The sequence below is a fragment of the Chelon labrosus genome (genome assembly GCF_963514085.1).
Source record: "Chelon labrosus genome assembly, chromosome: 24".
Taxonomy (NCBI): Eukaryota; Metazoa; Chordata; class Actinopteri; order Mugiliformes; family Mugilidae; genus Chelon; species Chelon labrosus.
Window position 1 is genome coordinate 4,869,977 of NC_140357.1, and position 17,508 is coordinate 4,887,484.

Sequence of the window (17,508 nt, forward strand, 5' to 3'; positions counted from 1 at the left end):
ATCTACACATAGTGGCTTTAACATCATTTACCCTGTCCACTCATACCCTCATTCCCACCTTTCAAGTACTCGGGAAGGCAACAGGAAAAGAAGTTCTACCAGGCTCCTCATGACTAACCTGACCTTGTTAAACCTCGGTCTACGATATCTGCTACTCTATGTAAACACAGACTGCTACCATGCTGCTTGGACACCAGCATGCCTCCTATACTCTCCTTGTTGCTACTCGGCTTTCCGGCTACACACAGATTTGAGCGACTCTGCGCCAAAGCTCTTCGTTTCTCTTGACTTCATGTCCTGCTCTCCTGAGCTACGCTTGTGTCGGGGATGCGGAAATCATAGCATTTGTAAAGGGATGGGAAAAAGAAACGGAGAGGTAGAAACTAAAATCCGGATTTGTGTCTGTACAACAACGTAGCTCGATAATCACTAGTGCTTTGAGTGTGCAGAATAATAAGTAACAAATAAAGGAGTACTGAAAACATGCTTTAAGCTATGTTGTCTTAAATATAAAGTCTCTCTTTATGATAGATATATAGTGATCAAAACGAGGAGCAGGTAAATCAGTGTGTTCACCTGGTATGTAATGCACTTTCCAAGCACATTTCATTGTAAGCTTAGGGCGGAACGTCCAGTGCCAGATCTTAATTGATTGATGACCGAGCATCCACTGAATCATCAATGGATGGTCTTTAAGGTGTTCTCTTTGCCCGGTGTTTGCTGATGCTTTTAATCTGTTCTGTGTTTACTCAAAGATCGAAGCCAAGTGGTCGATTTTAGGCGTAGGTCGCGGTGTGTCTGTGGCCGCCAGCATGTGAGCACGCCCGGCAACAGAAAACTCTCAGGCGAGGAAAAAAAAGGGGGCCTCATTCGTACAGATTGTCACAGAAAAATACGGGGGATGACGACATGTTTTGCGATTTTAATTTCTATTTTCGAGAAGTCTTTACGTGTCCCATATGACAGCATGCCAGTGTCCCAGTTCAAAAATATCCGGCTGGCATCGGCTATCTTTCCGCTTCCTCCGCCATCATCTGTCCTATAGGGAGAGAGGTGAGGCGGGATGTGTGGCCCCACTGCTGACCAGAACTTAAGCTGTATTTTGTTTTGTTACCTTTAGTTGCGGGGAGGGGGGGGCGTTGTTGTTTTTTTGAGTGTGCAGCAGTGGGGCGAGTCTGTGGCTTATCCTGGCTTCAGGTCAGCCAGGGGAGGTTCAAACACAGGGTGGGGCTATGTCGCCTCCTTGTCGGGTTTGCTAACTGGTTTTCCGCCATTCATGACCACCGGTTCACTGGTTGTGCTTTTGGAAGGCGGGCCCCCAGCGAGTTTAGGCACCGCCTCTCCTACATCGTGCAACGAAGGCTCTCGGTACATCGCAACTAGATGGGTAGGGGAAGAAAAAAGATTGAGAGAGTAAGAAAAGAAGAGAGGATACAAAAACATCCAGAGAATAAAAGTAATAAAAAGCTTGTTACCTTCTATAGGTTTAGGCAGAAAGTGTGCAGCTGGTTTGGTCTTTTTGACCCTGTTGCCCTTCATGGCCTGTCCCTCTTTATTGAGGCCCAGAAACCAGGCCCGGCCCGACTCCTTCTGTCTGTAGAGCATAGAGCTGTAGATCACATAGTAGTTCTCGAACACCGACTCCTTAAACTTACACTCCGCTGTAAACAGTTCCTGAAGAAGGAGACATGAAGAAATATTGATCACATTATTTGACTGCAGCTTTGAAACTGCCTTTTATACATTCTTTCATTTTATTTGAGTAGTACTCAGTTTTTCTTTACTGAAAAAGGCAATTAAACTGCAACAATAAATGTCTGGGCTAGTTTCACTCATCAAACCTGTTGAGAAAAATCCTAATGGAAAAGTGTTGTAATGTGCGGATTGATTCCAGCGACATCGAGCCCAAAAGATCTCACCTTCCCACCCACATCAGCTCCGCTGTTATGTGTCAAAACTCTTTTCTTCGGGTGCCGCTGCCTCCAGCGGAGCATATTTCAGCTCAGAGACAAGGTGTTATTCTTACTGGAAGAAAGATCGCCTCTCCCTTGTGTCTGCATGCACGACTGAGTCATAGCAAGTATGAAATGTGGCCTGAGATAAAACATTATTCATTTGAGGAGGTCAGAATCCAGGCAGAAATTGTGATTAAAGATGCAATGTCTCAACCAGCACGCTGTTTCCAAGACATACGAAAGCTGAGTGGGTGCAGCATACAATCAGTAGAAATCAGTCACTGTGAATTAAAATTCAGTACTCAACAAAATGTTTTGTATTTTCTGATGATAAATGAATCTATTAACGCAGTAATTGTTCTTTAATTTGCTGTCCTGAAGCGAGGCGATTAACTGGGTGATGGTTTAGGCCCTGAGTTACATTTAAATGTCTTCAGATACTTTATACACAGGAGAAATATTGACCTGTTAGAGCAGGTGTTTTCATGATGGCTCAGTCCTAGTAAGTGTCCCAGTGAGCCATGACTATAAAGAAGCCCCCCCACCCCCAAAGTGGAAAGCAGCCTCATTAATACACTTGTTTCCCCACAATGACATGTCAATATTAATTTAGAAAATGCTGTCCAAAAAGGAGATCCCAAAACTTTCTGCAATGTCCTATGGGATACCCCCCCCCCCCCCAAAAAAAGACCAAACATTAAGCTGAAGAAGGGTAAAAAGCTATATATATATACCGCTATATACCTCTTCTATAACAAGGTGCTACCCGTCTTGGGGCAACATTTTTATCAGCCCCAGATCTCATAAACTCTCATACTCAATTAGCATACATATAAACAATGAGATGTCTGCTGAAGAAATAAAAACAATGAGTTAATATACCGCTCCTCATATGGCTGAGCGGGCTCCTGCCAACCCAAACAATCACCCTCGAGGTCCCTAGACCCCAGATTGGGAAGTGTTTGTCTAGACTGTCTCTTATTGGCTGTTGTGGGCCTCTTGCCAGAGCCACAGACACATTGTCATTCAGCTCAGGTCTGTCGGTCCGAGTCTCATAGCAACATGAGGAAGAGAGGCGACACTGTAGCCGTGGCAACCAACCAGTGCTGAGAGGGAGGGGTTGGTGGGTGTGTGTCTAAAGGGAGAGCTGCAAGAGCGAGGGAGGAATACGCACACTTAAGCATTGGTAATTTAACACAATAATAATGTGCTATATCTTATGCTCTTGCACATCCACTCATGCTAACATAGGAAGACACTTAAAGTGACATGCTTATTAAATGTGGGCCTGGGTGGCACCAGTGTGCAGCTGCAAGGGATCAGACACACGCTCACACACACACTTGTGGCTCTAGGGGATGAATGGAGGGAGGAGCAGGGTGGCTTCCTGGGATATGAAATGTGACTAAATAATTGGTTAGCGACAAAACGAGACAGGTTATAATGAATGAATGCTCTAGTTATTGGCAATATCAGTGACACAAACACAACAAATCAAACGTTCCCCTTTGCTAATCATGATTTGTATTGGTTGTTCTCTGCACAGATGAATGAATATTTTTCATTCTGGGGTTAAATTAATTTCATATGGTATATTTAGTCTTGACCCGCACCCTGGATCCATTATTCATTTGTTAAAGAGGACAATCTTTGGTGGTGTGCAAAGAGCTCCGCCAGACACTTATTAATGTTGGTCAGGGAGGTCATACATCATTTAACGCCGCTTTTAAAATAAAAGATCTCCGATGTCTCGTCTGCAGCAGCAACGCTCATTGCAGAATATATTCAGAGAGAATAAGTGAAATGTAAGAATGAGTTCAGATGAAAACCTCACCGCCCTACAGGTGAGTCATTTTAACAGCACTGACTGCTTGAATGTGTTTCTGTCGTCATTTCTAAATAGCCATGATCACAAGCTGCCCACAGCAAGAAGACGGGGAGAAAGAATGAATGAAAGGCACGGAGGGCGGAGTGGGGGGGTGGGAAATTGGGACATGATGGAGAGGGGAGAGAGAATAAATCACCAAGTGAGGAGGACGACGCCTCCTGATTGGAAAAACAGCAGGGGACTCTCTCTCTCTTTCTCTGCCTCCCTTCTCTTATCTTTGTATTTCTCTCATCTGTCTTCTTTTTTTTTCTCACTCTGTCATTTCTCTGTCACGTCCTGCACACATGCATGCACGCCGTTATCTTTTGAATTACACACACATACATGCATGTTAGAGTGAACAAAGGCTGCTTTCCAGACCGCCATAATCAGAGTCCATTAACATGTTAAAACATCCTGCTCCAAAACAGCCTAAATTAATACAGGCAGCACTTTGTCCCTTGTCAATTAAAGACCTAAAAATACAAAATACAAAATCAGAGTGGAAAAGCAATCTCAAGTCTTGGAACAGCACAGAGCTTGGCAGCTAGCGGCTATTGTGGTACCATAGCTTGAATGCTGGCTACTGGGAGCTTTCCAGTAGAAGCACATGTGCAGCACAACAACAAACCAACAAAGCATAATTACTCTTCCAGAGTATTTTCTTGGATCTTTTGTAATTTATCAAAGCCTCTAATCCATAGACAATTACAAACATGTCTTGTTGAGGGGAGCTGAATGAATGGCATCAAATACACTCTGAAAGGAGGCTTGAACTCCCCTGACCTGGGCACCAGCTGACTGACTGTGAGGCGTCAAGATTTGATCGCCTCGGCTCACGGTTGATAGACACGTTGACTGATTTTGTGAAGTTAGATTTATGCCTGCTCTTCCAAAGTCATAGACTATATAAAAGAAGTGGCTTATTGGTTTTTACCATCTTTAAAGCCTCAAGTTCAGCTTGTGCTGCTCGCGTTTTGTCCCGCAGGTGTCTGATCGTTGACAATGAGAATACAGCAGCTAACGACGAATTCAACGATCTAATCGAGCCATTTCCCCTCTTGTTGTCGTGATTGACTTTCTCAATCTAACTCAATGACAAAAATGTCATCATAATTACACTGCAGCAGTTTGTTATTCAGGAGGGTGACAAGCCAAACCTTTCAACCGTTGCTAAATGCAGTAATTCTGGTTTATATAATTAAAGCATGATATGGCCAGATAATAATGGTATCAAGGAGGGGTAAAATCAGAAGCTGAACAATAAATCTAGCAAAGATAGGATCCAGTTGAGCCTCATAAGATTTTTACTTTGCAAGAGGATCCATTTAAAAGGCTTCGAGCTGCGTTTGTGGATTATCTGCTGAGATGCTGTGGGTTGTAGTTGTGCGAATTGTCACTTCTAAGAAGTTATGCCGAAATCTTCTTTACAAAGTATTGGTATTGTCTACCAGTACATAGCTTGGTGACTGCAGGCCAGCTTTCAAAGAGACAGACTGTGTTTCTGGTGTTTCTTCTTTGGAGCTTTTGTACTCCGTGTTTCTTGAAGTTAGGCCATGATAGACAGGGACGGACAAGGCCGTTCAGTCAGTCATGTGGAAAGTTTTGTTAGTGTCTTTTTTTGTTAGTGCCTACTCTTTCCAAACCGTTTCCAAGAACAGCTTTCTTGGTTTTACCTAACAAACCACGAGGCTAACACAGGATATCGAGCACTTTAAAATAAATAATGGTTTTATTGCGAGTTCACAGAATCAGTCTTTCTCTCACTTCTTCTTTTTTAAAAAAAAACACAAATATTTTTGCTTTAGCTGTAAAGTTGAAAAAAAAATATTAAACCACATTTTCTTCAGTGCTGGCAATGACACAAAGCAGACTTCTTTTTCATAATCACAAAAATGCTAATTTTAATTTAATTAAGTCATATTTAGTATTTCATATGGTTAACAAACATTAAAAATTATATATATATATATATATCTTCCTCCTGTTCAGACATGCAGTTGCTCTCATTGTAACACGGCTAAGCTCATGGAAGTTGTTTTTCCCTCCCAATGTGTACGTATATGTGTTTGTGTGCGTGTGTCTGTTTGTGTGCGCTGCACAGTGAGTGGGTGTGTTTGTTTCCAACACTAGTTATTATCACAGCACTAATTACCCAGGGGAATTGTGGGTAAACAAATCATTCTAAAGAAAAGAAGCCCACAGAGAAGAAGGAAGAGGAGGAGTGGAAAGAAAAGTGATGGCAGAAGAAAACAAAAGAGTGAGGAGTGTGGTTAGAGGAGCGACTTGAAAGGATGTCCTCCAGCCCTGGCAGCCTGAATTACAGCATCCATCTGACTCTGATCACAATGTTGCTCTCAGCATGTCAGGAACACCGCGGTGTTCTTCAACCACTTCAGATCTGCACACCTGATCCAATTACTCTGTGATGAAAATGTGTGGCTCTTAATTGGATCAGGTGTGTTAGAGTTGCAGCAACACCTCATGGCCTGGTGCATGTTGGGAAACAAAGAAATGCTGGACTGTATTAGCAAGAGAGATTAGAGCTTAGATATTTTGCACTCGCAAATAATAACTTTCAATTCAATTCAATTTTATTTATATAGCGTCAATAACAATACAAATCGTCTCAAGGCGCTTGTCAAATAGATTTCCGTCTCTTTGACCCGACTCTGAAATCAGAGTCATACCAGGTCTAAAACATGTTGGAGGCCACTGAAGTTCACTTTTAGTATTTTGTTATTTCTGTTTCTGGTGTTCTCACGACTTTACCACTTGAGTGCCAAGCATTCCTCTCACATGGCCTCCCAGGTCTAAATCATGAGCTCACAAGTTCCACTCGAAGGCAGCACTGGTCTCATAACCAAGTGGATCCAAGGTGGAATTAGTGTTGAAAATAGGGCAGCCAATTATTTCTATAAATTAGTCTTTAAGGCATCTAAATAAATTATTTTTGAAATGAGTTTGATTTTACTCTCATTCTGAGGGCATGAATATTTTATCAGTCCTCTTTTCAGCCGCAGCTGCTCATTAACTGATGCATCATGCTGCTGCTGACTGCCGTTAGTATTCTCTCTGTTAGGGTCTGTTTGGGTTGGCTACGTTGGATCCAAGTCAAGGGACCAATCCCTGTGTCCACACTCCCTGCTTCCCTGCCAAGACTGTGAGAGCTCGGGGCTGTCCCTCTGTCTTATTGTCGAGTGCATGTGGCATCCCTCGTAGGCATATTGAGCCCTTTGTGCACACTTCCAGTAAGTCCACATTTGGGCAAACTTCGCCTGAGATAATTACCCGGAGTTCATCGTTGGGGAGTTAAACACTGGGTTTAGAAGGAGAAGCCTGGGAGAATGAACGTCATAGGAGAATATGCTACGTCTGGATTATTAATCAGCAACTTCTTTACGTTTTCGCTGTTCTGTCAAAACAAGCAAATAGATTTTTCACGTTGTAAGAGATCGGTGCCTTAAGTGCCTCTAAAAAGCCCAAATGGCCATGCAATATGTTTACATGTTTAAGCATTGTCATGGTAACCTCATATGTCCTAAATAATGTAGACCTTACGCTACAAAAGGGTTAGGGTTAGCTACATTGCTACGAGTTACAAGTTTTGCTCCTTGGCATTCTTGTGTTTTTATTTGTTTGCAAAGGTAATTGTGAAAGAAACACACATGATGGGTTCACTGTGCCCCTGGATTGCAGAAAAAGTCGAAGTCGGCTCAACTATGGTTGAAATTAGGTCTAATTATCCTCTTGGGATCAGATATCTCTATCTTGACAATTCATTCATCCACGTTAGATTCGTACTTGTCTTTGACTCAGTCCATTATGTCAACCTGGCTGATAAAAAGTCCTGCTTTAATGGAGACATCTGGAAAAAAGGGGCTATATACAGTATATATATATGCATCAGTACCACCAGTAGTCTGGAACAACCAGTCTGACCGGATGTCTGTCCTGTGCTACTTCAGTGTCATGATTCACAGAGTGGCGTCTTTGAAGAGGCTCAACAGCTCACCGGTAACTAATTTATTCTCCAGTTACAAGAATACATGCGTCCGTGTGCATGTGTCACGACGCGCATGGCTAACATTTATCCCCTCCGCCACTCCTCTTCCCTCTCATCTTTTCTGGATGTAGACATCACAGGACTCGCTCTGAGTGCCGTAGCGGCTGTGTTATGAATGGAAGTGCACGCCCACGTACGTAAGTGTGCCAGATACGCAGAGGCAGCCACATACACCACACACGCACGCACACCTCTGTGTTTGTTGAAAACAAGAAAGAATAGAGCTGTGCAGAGAAGCCCAAAAAGGGGAAAAAAAAGACTGGTATCTCCAGGTAGTTTAAGCCAAAATAACATCTCTATTTTTATGTTCTCAAATGTGAACATTTTATGTTGGAGGAACAGGCTATTTTCTGACCCCTGCAACACTTTATATGCTTCTATAACCTAAACTGAAAGGGTAGTGAGAAATGAGTGGAGATTAGCAAAGCAGCATGAAGGAGATAAATAGAAATGGACTTTAACTGATGGTGTTTGGGCTCTCGGGAACTCTCCAGCAGGCAGACTTGGACTCTGAACATTCAGACTCACTGGGGCCGGCACAGAGGAATACATTTCCATTTCTAATGTTTGCTGGTGGACAGTCAGCACAATTCAGATTTCAGAAACAAGCTGATTTCAGAGGGTGTGCTGTAGAAGTGCCACAGTCATGATCAACCTGCAAACTACAAACAGTTCTCCTACATCCCCTTCAGACACATTTGTAGATTGTGCTGTGCTACAATAGGAGATTCTTGTAAAAACTAATTTTCTTACAATAGTAGCAGTAATAGCAGTGGGGAATGTGCAGTGCTTTTGATGAAAATCACATTTCCTGTTTCACCTCTTCGCTGACATCCTCACACCTACACCTCCCCAACAACCCTGATACACCCACCCACACACACACACAATAACACACAGCGTACCAACGTGTGCACTACACACACTTGTCACTCTTAGTCTGTTTCCCACACACACCGTCCCAAACTCATCAGCACTTTTTTTTTTTTCCACTTTCCCCTGCATGCTCCATAATTATCACATTGCAGCTCATTGCACACTGCGCCATCTGTTAGATGAGCACGCACAAACCCACACGCGCGCACGCACTCCACACCACACCACACGTACAAGCACAACCAGATGCCGCTGATCTGGGATTAATACGAACCACCATGTATAACCAAGTTTCCAGCATATCATTAACAATTTGCAATAAGAGGATAAAGGCTCTAATTGAGAGCAGACAAGCAAGAATTAAGATTTTGACGGGGAAAAAAAAGAGTGGCTATAAAGAGCAGATAGGATCAACACACTGAGCAATTTGTTGCCTCCTCTTTTTGAGATTAAATGATCACAATCTCACAATGAAAATGTATTTAAGAACATTTGAATCCAGAGTTTTGAATGCATACCAAGTCACTCAAAATGAATATCAAGATGCAGATTTTTTGTGCTCCCACTTGTTTGTTCCTTTAGCTCAAGTCATGTGGAGAGGCTTGAAGCTTCATTGGTCGTCAAATGCACGAAATCTAAACCTACAACAGCTAAAAGGAGACGTGTCTCTCCCTCGTTACGTCGAGTGTCTTTAACAATACGCTACACCTGCCAGGACCGTAGCAGCCGCCAATTAAACATCAAGCAGAGCTGACATCATCATTTATATATTCGTTATCGTGGAGCCGCCTGCACATCAGTCACAGAGCTGGAGTATCATCAAACATCCGCCCGTTCCCTCTCTGCAGCTTTAGAGGGGATTTCTACTGTGTGTGAATGTGTGTGCGGGGGGGACTCCCCCTCTTCAATTATTTACAGGAAGCCCTCATGCATCTGTGACTTTAAGCGACAGGCTGAGGAAGCCCAGCAGAGCAGCACAGATCTCCGTTATTTCTCCTCCCAATTCCTATTGTCTACAACACTTTCCCTCCCTCCTTTCCATCTTTTCCGATTCGGTCTACAACCCTTTTCCTCCATCCACATTTTCTGTTTTCACTCTGTCTTTTTTTTATTCTGTTGCAACCTTTTTGTCCTCTTTTCTTTACAACTTTTAGCTCTTTCCTTCTTTCTCTGCATTGTTTCATCCTCATCCTCCTTTCCTCTGCCTCTTATTTAAGTCTTTCTTCTCGCCTATCCTCCTTTTTATTTTTTTTTTGCCATGTCCTGGCCTCGCCTTTATTCCTCTCACCTCTCCTTTTCATGTCCTTCCTTTCATCTCCTCTCTGTCTTTCTTCTTCCCTCCCATCCCCTCCGTTCCCCTCCCATCACCTCCACCCAAAAAAAGAACTGAAGGGAAGGAAGGAGGGATGATGTCAAAAGAAGGGACGTTCGTGGAGGAGTGCGGACTCTCTTGGAGGAGTCAGCATTGAAATAATTCATATTCCGCTCAAACAGCTCCTCCACCTCACTTCGCCTCCTTCTGTCTCTGCTCCACTTGCTCTTCACCTCCTTTTCTGTGCCCCCCTTCTTTCTTGTATCAATGATTCAACACATTTCGCTTCTTTGGCTTTTGGATTGTTTTTTTTTTTGTTTTTTTTGTGCAGCTTTCATTTGCAACTACTTTTATGAATTTTACATGTTCTTTCTGGATGCACACTTGTCTGTAATCAGACTAATATGCTTCACTCGCATCTGTTCACAGCAATTTATCTCTCTTTTCCCGTCTCGCCGTCGCTGTCTGATGAAACTGCCTCCAATCTTCTGTCCCCAAAAAAACCCTCAAAAAATAGGTCTTTCTTATTGTTTGGTCTGAGAGGGAATTTCTGCTGTGTGTGAGTGTGCACCATCCTTCAGACAGACCAGACGAGTCTCTCCAGACAGACTAAGGACTCCTTAAGGTCCTAAACACCTGCCAACTGAGCAGAATTGTACTTAAATCACCAGTGTTTTTCCAAGCAGTGTTATGAGCATGGAGCAGGTGAGATCTATTTAAAATATGTCATGATTAACCAGCAAATGATCCATTTATCTTGGCCTGGATCCTGTTTTTCTATGTGTTGCTTGCTGCAAATGTTAATTTGGACATTAGGTAACACATTAGTCACTTCACAGAAAATTAATATGCAACAATTTTGCTGAACACCACAAGCTTTTAAACTGGAATATTTAATAGTTTTCAACACTGAATATGTTTCAGACAATAAATTGGACAAAATGAGCAGCTCCGAGAACTTGTAATGGACATTTTGTCACCATTTCTCACATTTCACTAGTCGGTCAAAAACTATCCCTCCTTTCAAAACTATTTTTTGAAAGCAAAATTTCATTCTTATACCCCTTTGATTTCCACAGCTGCAGTCAACAGACTTAACATCCTGAAGCACTTTCTCCCTCGTGGATAACGCAAGGCCTCATAACTTTGTCAAAACAATGGAACAGTATTTCCATTTATCTCTAATTAAATTCCCAGAAGGAATTACCACATATCAAAATCAAACACTAAGGACCTGGATTAACAACACGTGGTTTGCAAGTTGCCCCATAACTAAAAAACAAAGAAGAGCTGTAGCTATGCATGCAGCTCCTTTTGCAACTTCTGCTTCTTGTGTGTGTGCGTGCTTGCTTACCGAGGAGTAGAGGTGACCCTCTCCGTTCATGGCAATGTAGAGACCAGTCTTGACTGATTGGATGGCCACGACTCTCAGACCCACAGGAATTAAGTTAAACAGAGCTAAGGACAAAAAGAGACAAAATGAGTGTGTGTCACACCTCTCTCTTTTTCTCAGCGCTCTGAGAAACAAAATGTCAGGTGGTCTGTTGCTCAGTTGTTAGTTGATGAGTGGAAGAAGCAGCTCGGCAGCATGGGGCCGCGTGCAGGAGTTTTAAACTTTGGCAGAGACAGACAGACACATCTAGAAGTTTTAGCAAAGAATCAAACAACTTCTTGAGGTAGAACAGTTGCTGTAGCTCTATTGATGATTAAACCCAGCTTAAGTGTGTATAGTTAAGTCAAGTTTGTGCTTGATCAGCCTGAATTTGGAATACAAGCAAGGGTTTAAAAATTTTAAGAGATGACATTTTAATATCAGCGTAATGTTATCGTTTTTTTCAGTCAGTGTTATTTGACGGTAAAGGAACAGACAGCGGATCAAACCCTTATAGCCTCGCGCTGGTATTTTAAAAGAGTGTCCCTGGTGTTTTTGTTCACTTCCTGCTATCTCCTAATCTCTTAATAGTGTCATTTTAGAGTTTTCAGAGACATTTTACTGTTTTCTCTTGAAGAAAATAATTGCTGTCTTAACAAAATGATAGCAGACATTTCATATCTTGCAGGAACAAAAGCTATTGATTCAAATACTGAACAAGCAGTCACAAAAAGGCTTTACTTTACGTTTCTGTTATCACGGTGTTCAGTAATAATGCCTTTATTGCTGCAAGAATAGTTTTATAAAACATAAAAGTTATCTAAAGACCGCATCCTAATCCAATAAGTAAAACGAAGCTTTTAAAGCAGTTAATGGATTCAGTCCTTTATCAATAGTCTTTATGTAAAAGACTCAAAACTGAATTAAACTGACATAAAAACACAGAATAGGGATTGTGATTTCAGTGGAAAACCTCTTATCTCCCAAAACTATCATTACACAGTGGCGGAGGAGCTGATATTTTTGTTCTAAAGCCGTAAAAAGACAATGACACAGCTTGAAATAACTTTTATTATATTTCATTCTGATATATGTCTCTGGCTAGATCCTCTTTAATGTGACAACGTTATAATTATTGGTCTTAATTAGTTGTGACCTTTCAAGGAAACTCGTCCGTCTCTCACTGAGGTCAGTTGAAATTTACCTTCCTCTAATCATTACTTAGCTATTGATCAGTCCGCTGACAGCACAGACAGTTGAGGTGTTATGACAAATAATGTCAGACTAGCTGCAAGGTGAACCCTGTTTTTCTCAGTCCAAGTTCAGTACTTGCTCGTCCAACGTGACGACATGAACCAGTTATTATAACCAGTGGATCTTTATTGACATATGCTGCTTCATTTTAAGGATATTTTCATCAGGTTTATTTTTTTTTTTGATTAGCTGTTGCTGTTGTTTCATGTTATTATAGGCCTGGCTTCATAATATCCACCTCAGCGTGTCTTTCCTCAAACAACATCCCAGGTGCTCCGGATGAGCCACACAATCAACACTTTTTATTGAAATGTTTCTCCAGTCTCATGCTTTTGTCGGATAAGTAGGAGGACGAGGGGGCAGCTCACACAACTAATTGTCGTCCGTGAAATGAATTAGTAGTTTTCTCTCTTAAAAGAGCACTTTGCCAACTTTCAGCATTTCTTGGAGAAAAGAAATAATCTTGCTCTCTGAATAACTATGAGTAGTTTCAGCCTGAATTTCTACCCGCTGCTTTATTGCATTGCCAACTTTCCAACTGTGAAAATGTCACCTTTAAATATGAGCACAGAGGATGGAGAATCATTTGGGGACAGTCGATGTATTTTTAAAATTTGTTGCAAAAGCCAACACGTGTTATTTTCTCTTTGTAATCAAGTCCTGATTACACCAGGGACACTGGAGCCCCCATTAATCAAAGATGCATAGAAACGGTTTGTTACATTTCTTAACCAGCATTTACAGTCTTCAGATTTGTGCTGAAGACATTCATCCAGTATGATTAAGTGCACCTGTGAGCAACCATCCTCAATAAATATCCCAATCTCTGAACCACCATTAACATTAATATATCCATGCAGCTGATTAAAGGTGCTGTCAATTTAAATGCTGCAGGAAACAAACATGCCCTCTCTGCTGAATTTGGCTCAACCAGGCAAACAAATGAAGAAGCCTGGCAACAAGTGCAAGCTGGAGAATTTTTTTTCCTCATCTACACGCTGGGCTGAGTTTAAAAAAAAAAAAAAAGTGGTCATATAAAGACATTTGCCAAAAACTGATGTGAAGATATTGGCCGATGATCATAGTAAACAAATAGAGCACTGCTGCAACAGGCAGCTAGCCGAGATCACGCAGATCAGCCAATGTGGACCAGTGTAGTGATTACTGATTAGCATTTCATTTTCTCTAAGCCTTGTACATCTGATTATTGCCTTGATCAATATGCCATCCTTCTGGAGTTCCGCCCCGAAGACTGTTTAGGAAGCACGAGTCCAATAAACTGCACCCCAACGAATAAAAACCTCTGAGCAGACACTTGTTGCTTTCCGTCGAATAGTTGGTCTCTGCTATGAAAACGTGAAATGTCCCAAATAGAGACATTATAAATACATTAATTCAACTTGTCTGTCATTTAGTTAGACGACATCGTAATATTTTTATATAATATGTTACAGCATGTGGATATATTTCTTTAAAAGTTTTAGTTTGAACTATTTTAAACTATTTCTATAGAAACAAGGATTCACTGGATTGTCTGGCTCCTTTTCACAGTGAGAGAAAAACGTCTCACGACCTTCATCCCATCAGATGAGGACATGTCATCTCTAAATAACCATTTGTCCTTGAGAAGGATTTTTACTTTGTAATGAAAATTGGATTTTGGCCCACAGCTCTGCTCACTGTTGTTTCTTTTTGTCTTTCTTTTTTGAGATATTTGTTGCTGTGCCTTACGTCTGTCCGCAGCATGCAGCTCTGCTTTGAAATGGTTGAACATATGTTTCATACATGCAGTTCCTGGATTATATGCCGTTAGTCTTTTTGGCAGGGTCTAAAAGGAAGGCATGTCAGTGTGTGAGTGTGAATTGTGTGGCTACTAACAGGAGTTGGTGCTGTCGTCTTTGGTCCCGTCCAGACTTCCATCCTGGCCCATCTGTAGATAGAAGCCCTGTCTGCAGAACAACCTGGTCACTATGCCCTTCAGCTGTGGTTCTGCATGCCGCAAACACAGACAAGAGACAGAAGAAAGGGATAGTTGAAAAGAACCGAACTTTACACCGTGCAGCACTTGCACACCGTCAAACTAAAACTTGAAATAAGTCGGTTCGGGCAGAATGATTTGGTTCAGCACATTGAAAGAGACACATTTGTGTTACAATGCGGTCTTAAAGAAGGACAGTGTGACCACGTGTAACCTCCTGCGTCCTGAGCGATTTCCTGTGGGGGGACTAGCCAAGCACATCCAATCCATTACAGGATTCTTAGACTAATCCGTCCTTCGTGGTCATTGTTCCACTTGAATAACATTGATAAATTATTTCTCAACCTTTGATGGTAAAGAGCAGCCTTATAATGGTTTTTGTATCTATCCTGTTTTTAGCAGGTATTTGAAAACATTTCATTTTTATTTTCTTCACATCTTCACAGATCTGATCTAGCAAATAGATTTTCATCTTTACTCATCTTACGCTCTTGGCTATTTCATTTGGCTGCAATTAATCAGAAGTCGCATTTGCCCCTCGATGTTTGGCTCTCGCATCTCGCAGTCGAGCAAGAAATGACTGGAATAAAGCAAAATGACTAAAACTGCAGCTGCTCAAAATGAGCGAAAGGACTTATTTAACTAACTAACAGGCTGAGTCACTAGATAAAGATGAACAACGAGAGACTTTATCCACAGAACACAACCACGCATACCCTCACTTTGGTTGGTGGTTATTTAACATGGCTCCTCACAGACACTCACATCTGACCACACCCTTTCTCACTCTATAACACACACACACATCAGGGGCTTCGCAGAGATGAAACGTGTGTGGGAATCCCCTTTGAACATGTATGTGTGAGGGAGCTAGTGAATCTGTAAAGGTATACCCTAACGCATGGAGGCAGAAAAAAAAAAAAAGCCAAGAGTGACCCAGTTTATGAGGAGGGAGTGTTCGTGTGTGTGTTATGTGAGAGCGAGAGAGAGGCAGGGGTGTTTTCCATCTTCGTGAAGGATCCATCTTGTGCAGCAGGGGAGAAGGAGGGAAAAGGAGTCGTGAAGGTTGTAACCAGCAGTTGAACTACAAAAACTCCCAGTACGCTACTTGTCACGATGTGTGGTACTGTCAGTATCTATCTATCTATCTATTGAGATTTTGCGTGACATGACTGTATCAATGCACATATGTATTGCAGTACAGATCATTTATCATAATTAACATGAACTGTGGAACCAGCTTGCTTGTCCACTGGACGGTGCTGATGAGTTTTAATATTGAAAACGTATCGCAATGTTCACAAAAAGTTTGAGAGCACTTTAGTAATTATCATCATATCGTATCATGAGGCTGCTATCTATTGAATCGCAACCTTCCTATCTATCTATCTATCATACACTGTATAATAGTATTATATTAATATAAAATAATAATAATAATCATGAAAATAACCGATAAGCAGCACTTTTTGTTTTGCATTAAGTAAATATCTTTCCAACTGACACTTATTGTTATTATTATTTCCCATTGCATTGCTTTGTGATTCAGAATAATGATCCGAATCCAAACTCAAAACACACTGCCAGCTGGACTCGGCCATATTTCAATCTCACCATCCCTGCTCATGTGACGCATAGTCTCAAGAAATCGCCTAGAAATGTAATTTATTGTCTGTTATCTTTTTCTGGGGCGTGTCATTGATAAAATGAATAAAATCGGGTGCAAAATGTATTTTTTGCATTAGACCCAGAGGCACGGACGAGAGCCTTACCCCCTGGTCTGGCTTTGCATTTGTACATCTGTCTCTCTGGCAGCTTAAACCAGGTCTGATATGGATGTATTGCAGCAGGTGCATTTCGGCGGCGGCGGCATGTAATAGCAGAACGCGTTTCCTGGCTGGTGTTGTGACTCAGCTGAAGGGAATTTTTTCGGCTGCACAATTTATTTAAAGAAGCGGGGTTTTAGTAACACGATGTTTTCTCAAAGTGGGTCTGATATCTAAATCTCACACCCAACAACGTTGTAGTCTGTGACATCTGTTTTCAGAGCACAACAGTTCTTCTGGACTAGTTCTGCTCCTGATATCTTTAACAGTTGATAACCAGTATGAAGTCTAATTGATAACTTGTATATTGAATAATCTGTGTTATGGATTTGATATGAAACAAATATGAACTGGGACGGTGCATTCATGTATTAAAAAACATTTATCTTATACGACATTATTTACTGTATTTTTCTTTTGTATTTTTGTTGTTTGCATAACTCCCTGCTGTAATGGATGAAAAATCAATCATCCTCTACGGGCTACTGTCCTGCTTCATCTTCTCATCATCTATTAATCCGTCTGTTCATCCTCCTGACAGTCACCTGCTTATCACTTTACTCCTAACGCAACTTAGCCGACCGCTGCCGCCGCGTTTGTTCCCACAGCCGTCAAGGTGATATTCCCACTCTTCCCAGTATCTCCACATCCGTCTGTTACTAGGGAAATTCCCATTCGCCCGTTGCCATGGCAACGTGATTCCAGACTGTTCCAGTGAAGGGGTATTCCCCCGTCCTCACACACACACACACCCACACACAACAAATTTTTTTTCCCGATAATGTGATCTGATTCAATCAGTCAGCCAGTCGGGCTGCCACGATGATTTGACATGTCACATTGTCTGTTAATTCGCCCCACTCTGAGTCTACATGCAGTGTATAAAACATCAACATGGGTGGCTCATATAACCACCGAAGACCTTCCCTCGCTCTCTCTGTTACGCACATCTCGCCAAACAAAAGCACCCAAGTGAAGATTCATGTGCAGCAGCCGAACGCA

At 41.8% G+C, this 17,508-nt stretch overlaps 1 protein-coding gene across 2 annotated transcripts in view; it reads right to left on the bottom strand.

Annotated features, from left to right (window-relative positions):
* Positions 1-1,230: 1,230 nt before the first annotated feature.
* The window catches only part of LOC311509298 (fibroblast growth factor 14-like), a gene marked incomplete at both ends in the record, with an annotated part of 35,249 nt that continues 18,971 nt past the window's right edge, over positions 1,231-17,508 (bottom strand). For both annotated transcript variants that reach the window (XM_084574433.1, XM_084574432.1), the window contains 4 exons: positions 1,231-1,379; positions 1,476-1,674; positions 11,431-11,534; positions 14,581-14,691. In XM_084574433.1, the coding sequence (XP_084430559.1) occupies positions 1,231-1,379; positions 1,476-1,674; positions 11,431-11,534; positions 14,581-14,691 (563 nt within the window). The remainder of the gene's footprint in view (positions 1,380-1,475; positions 1,675-11,430; positions 11,535-14,580; positions 14,692-17,508) is intronic.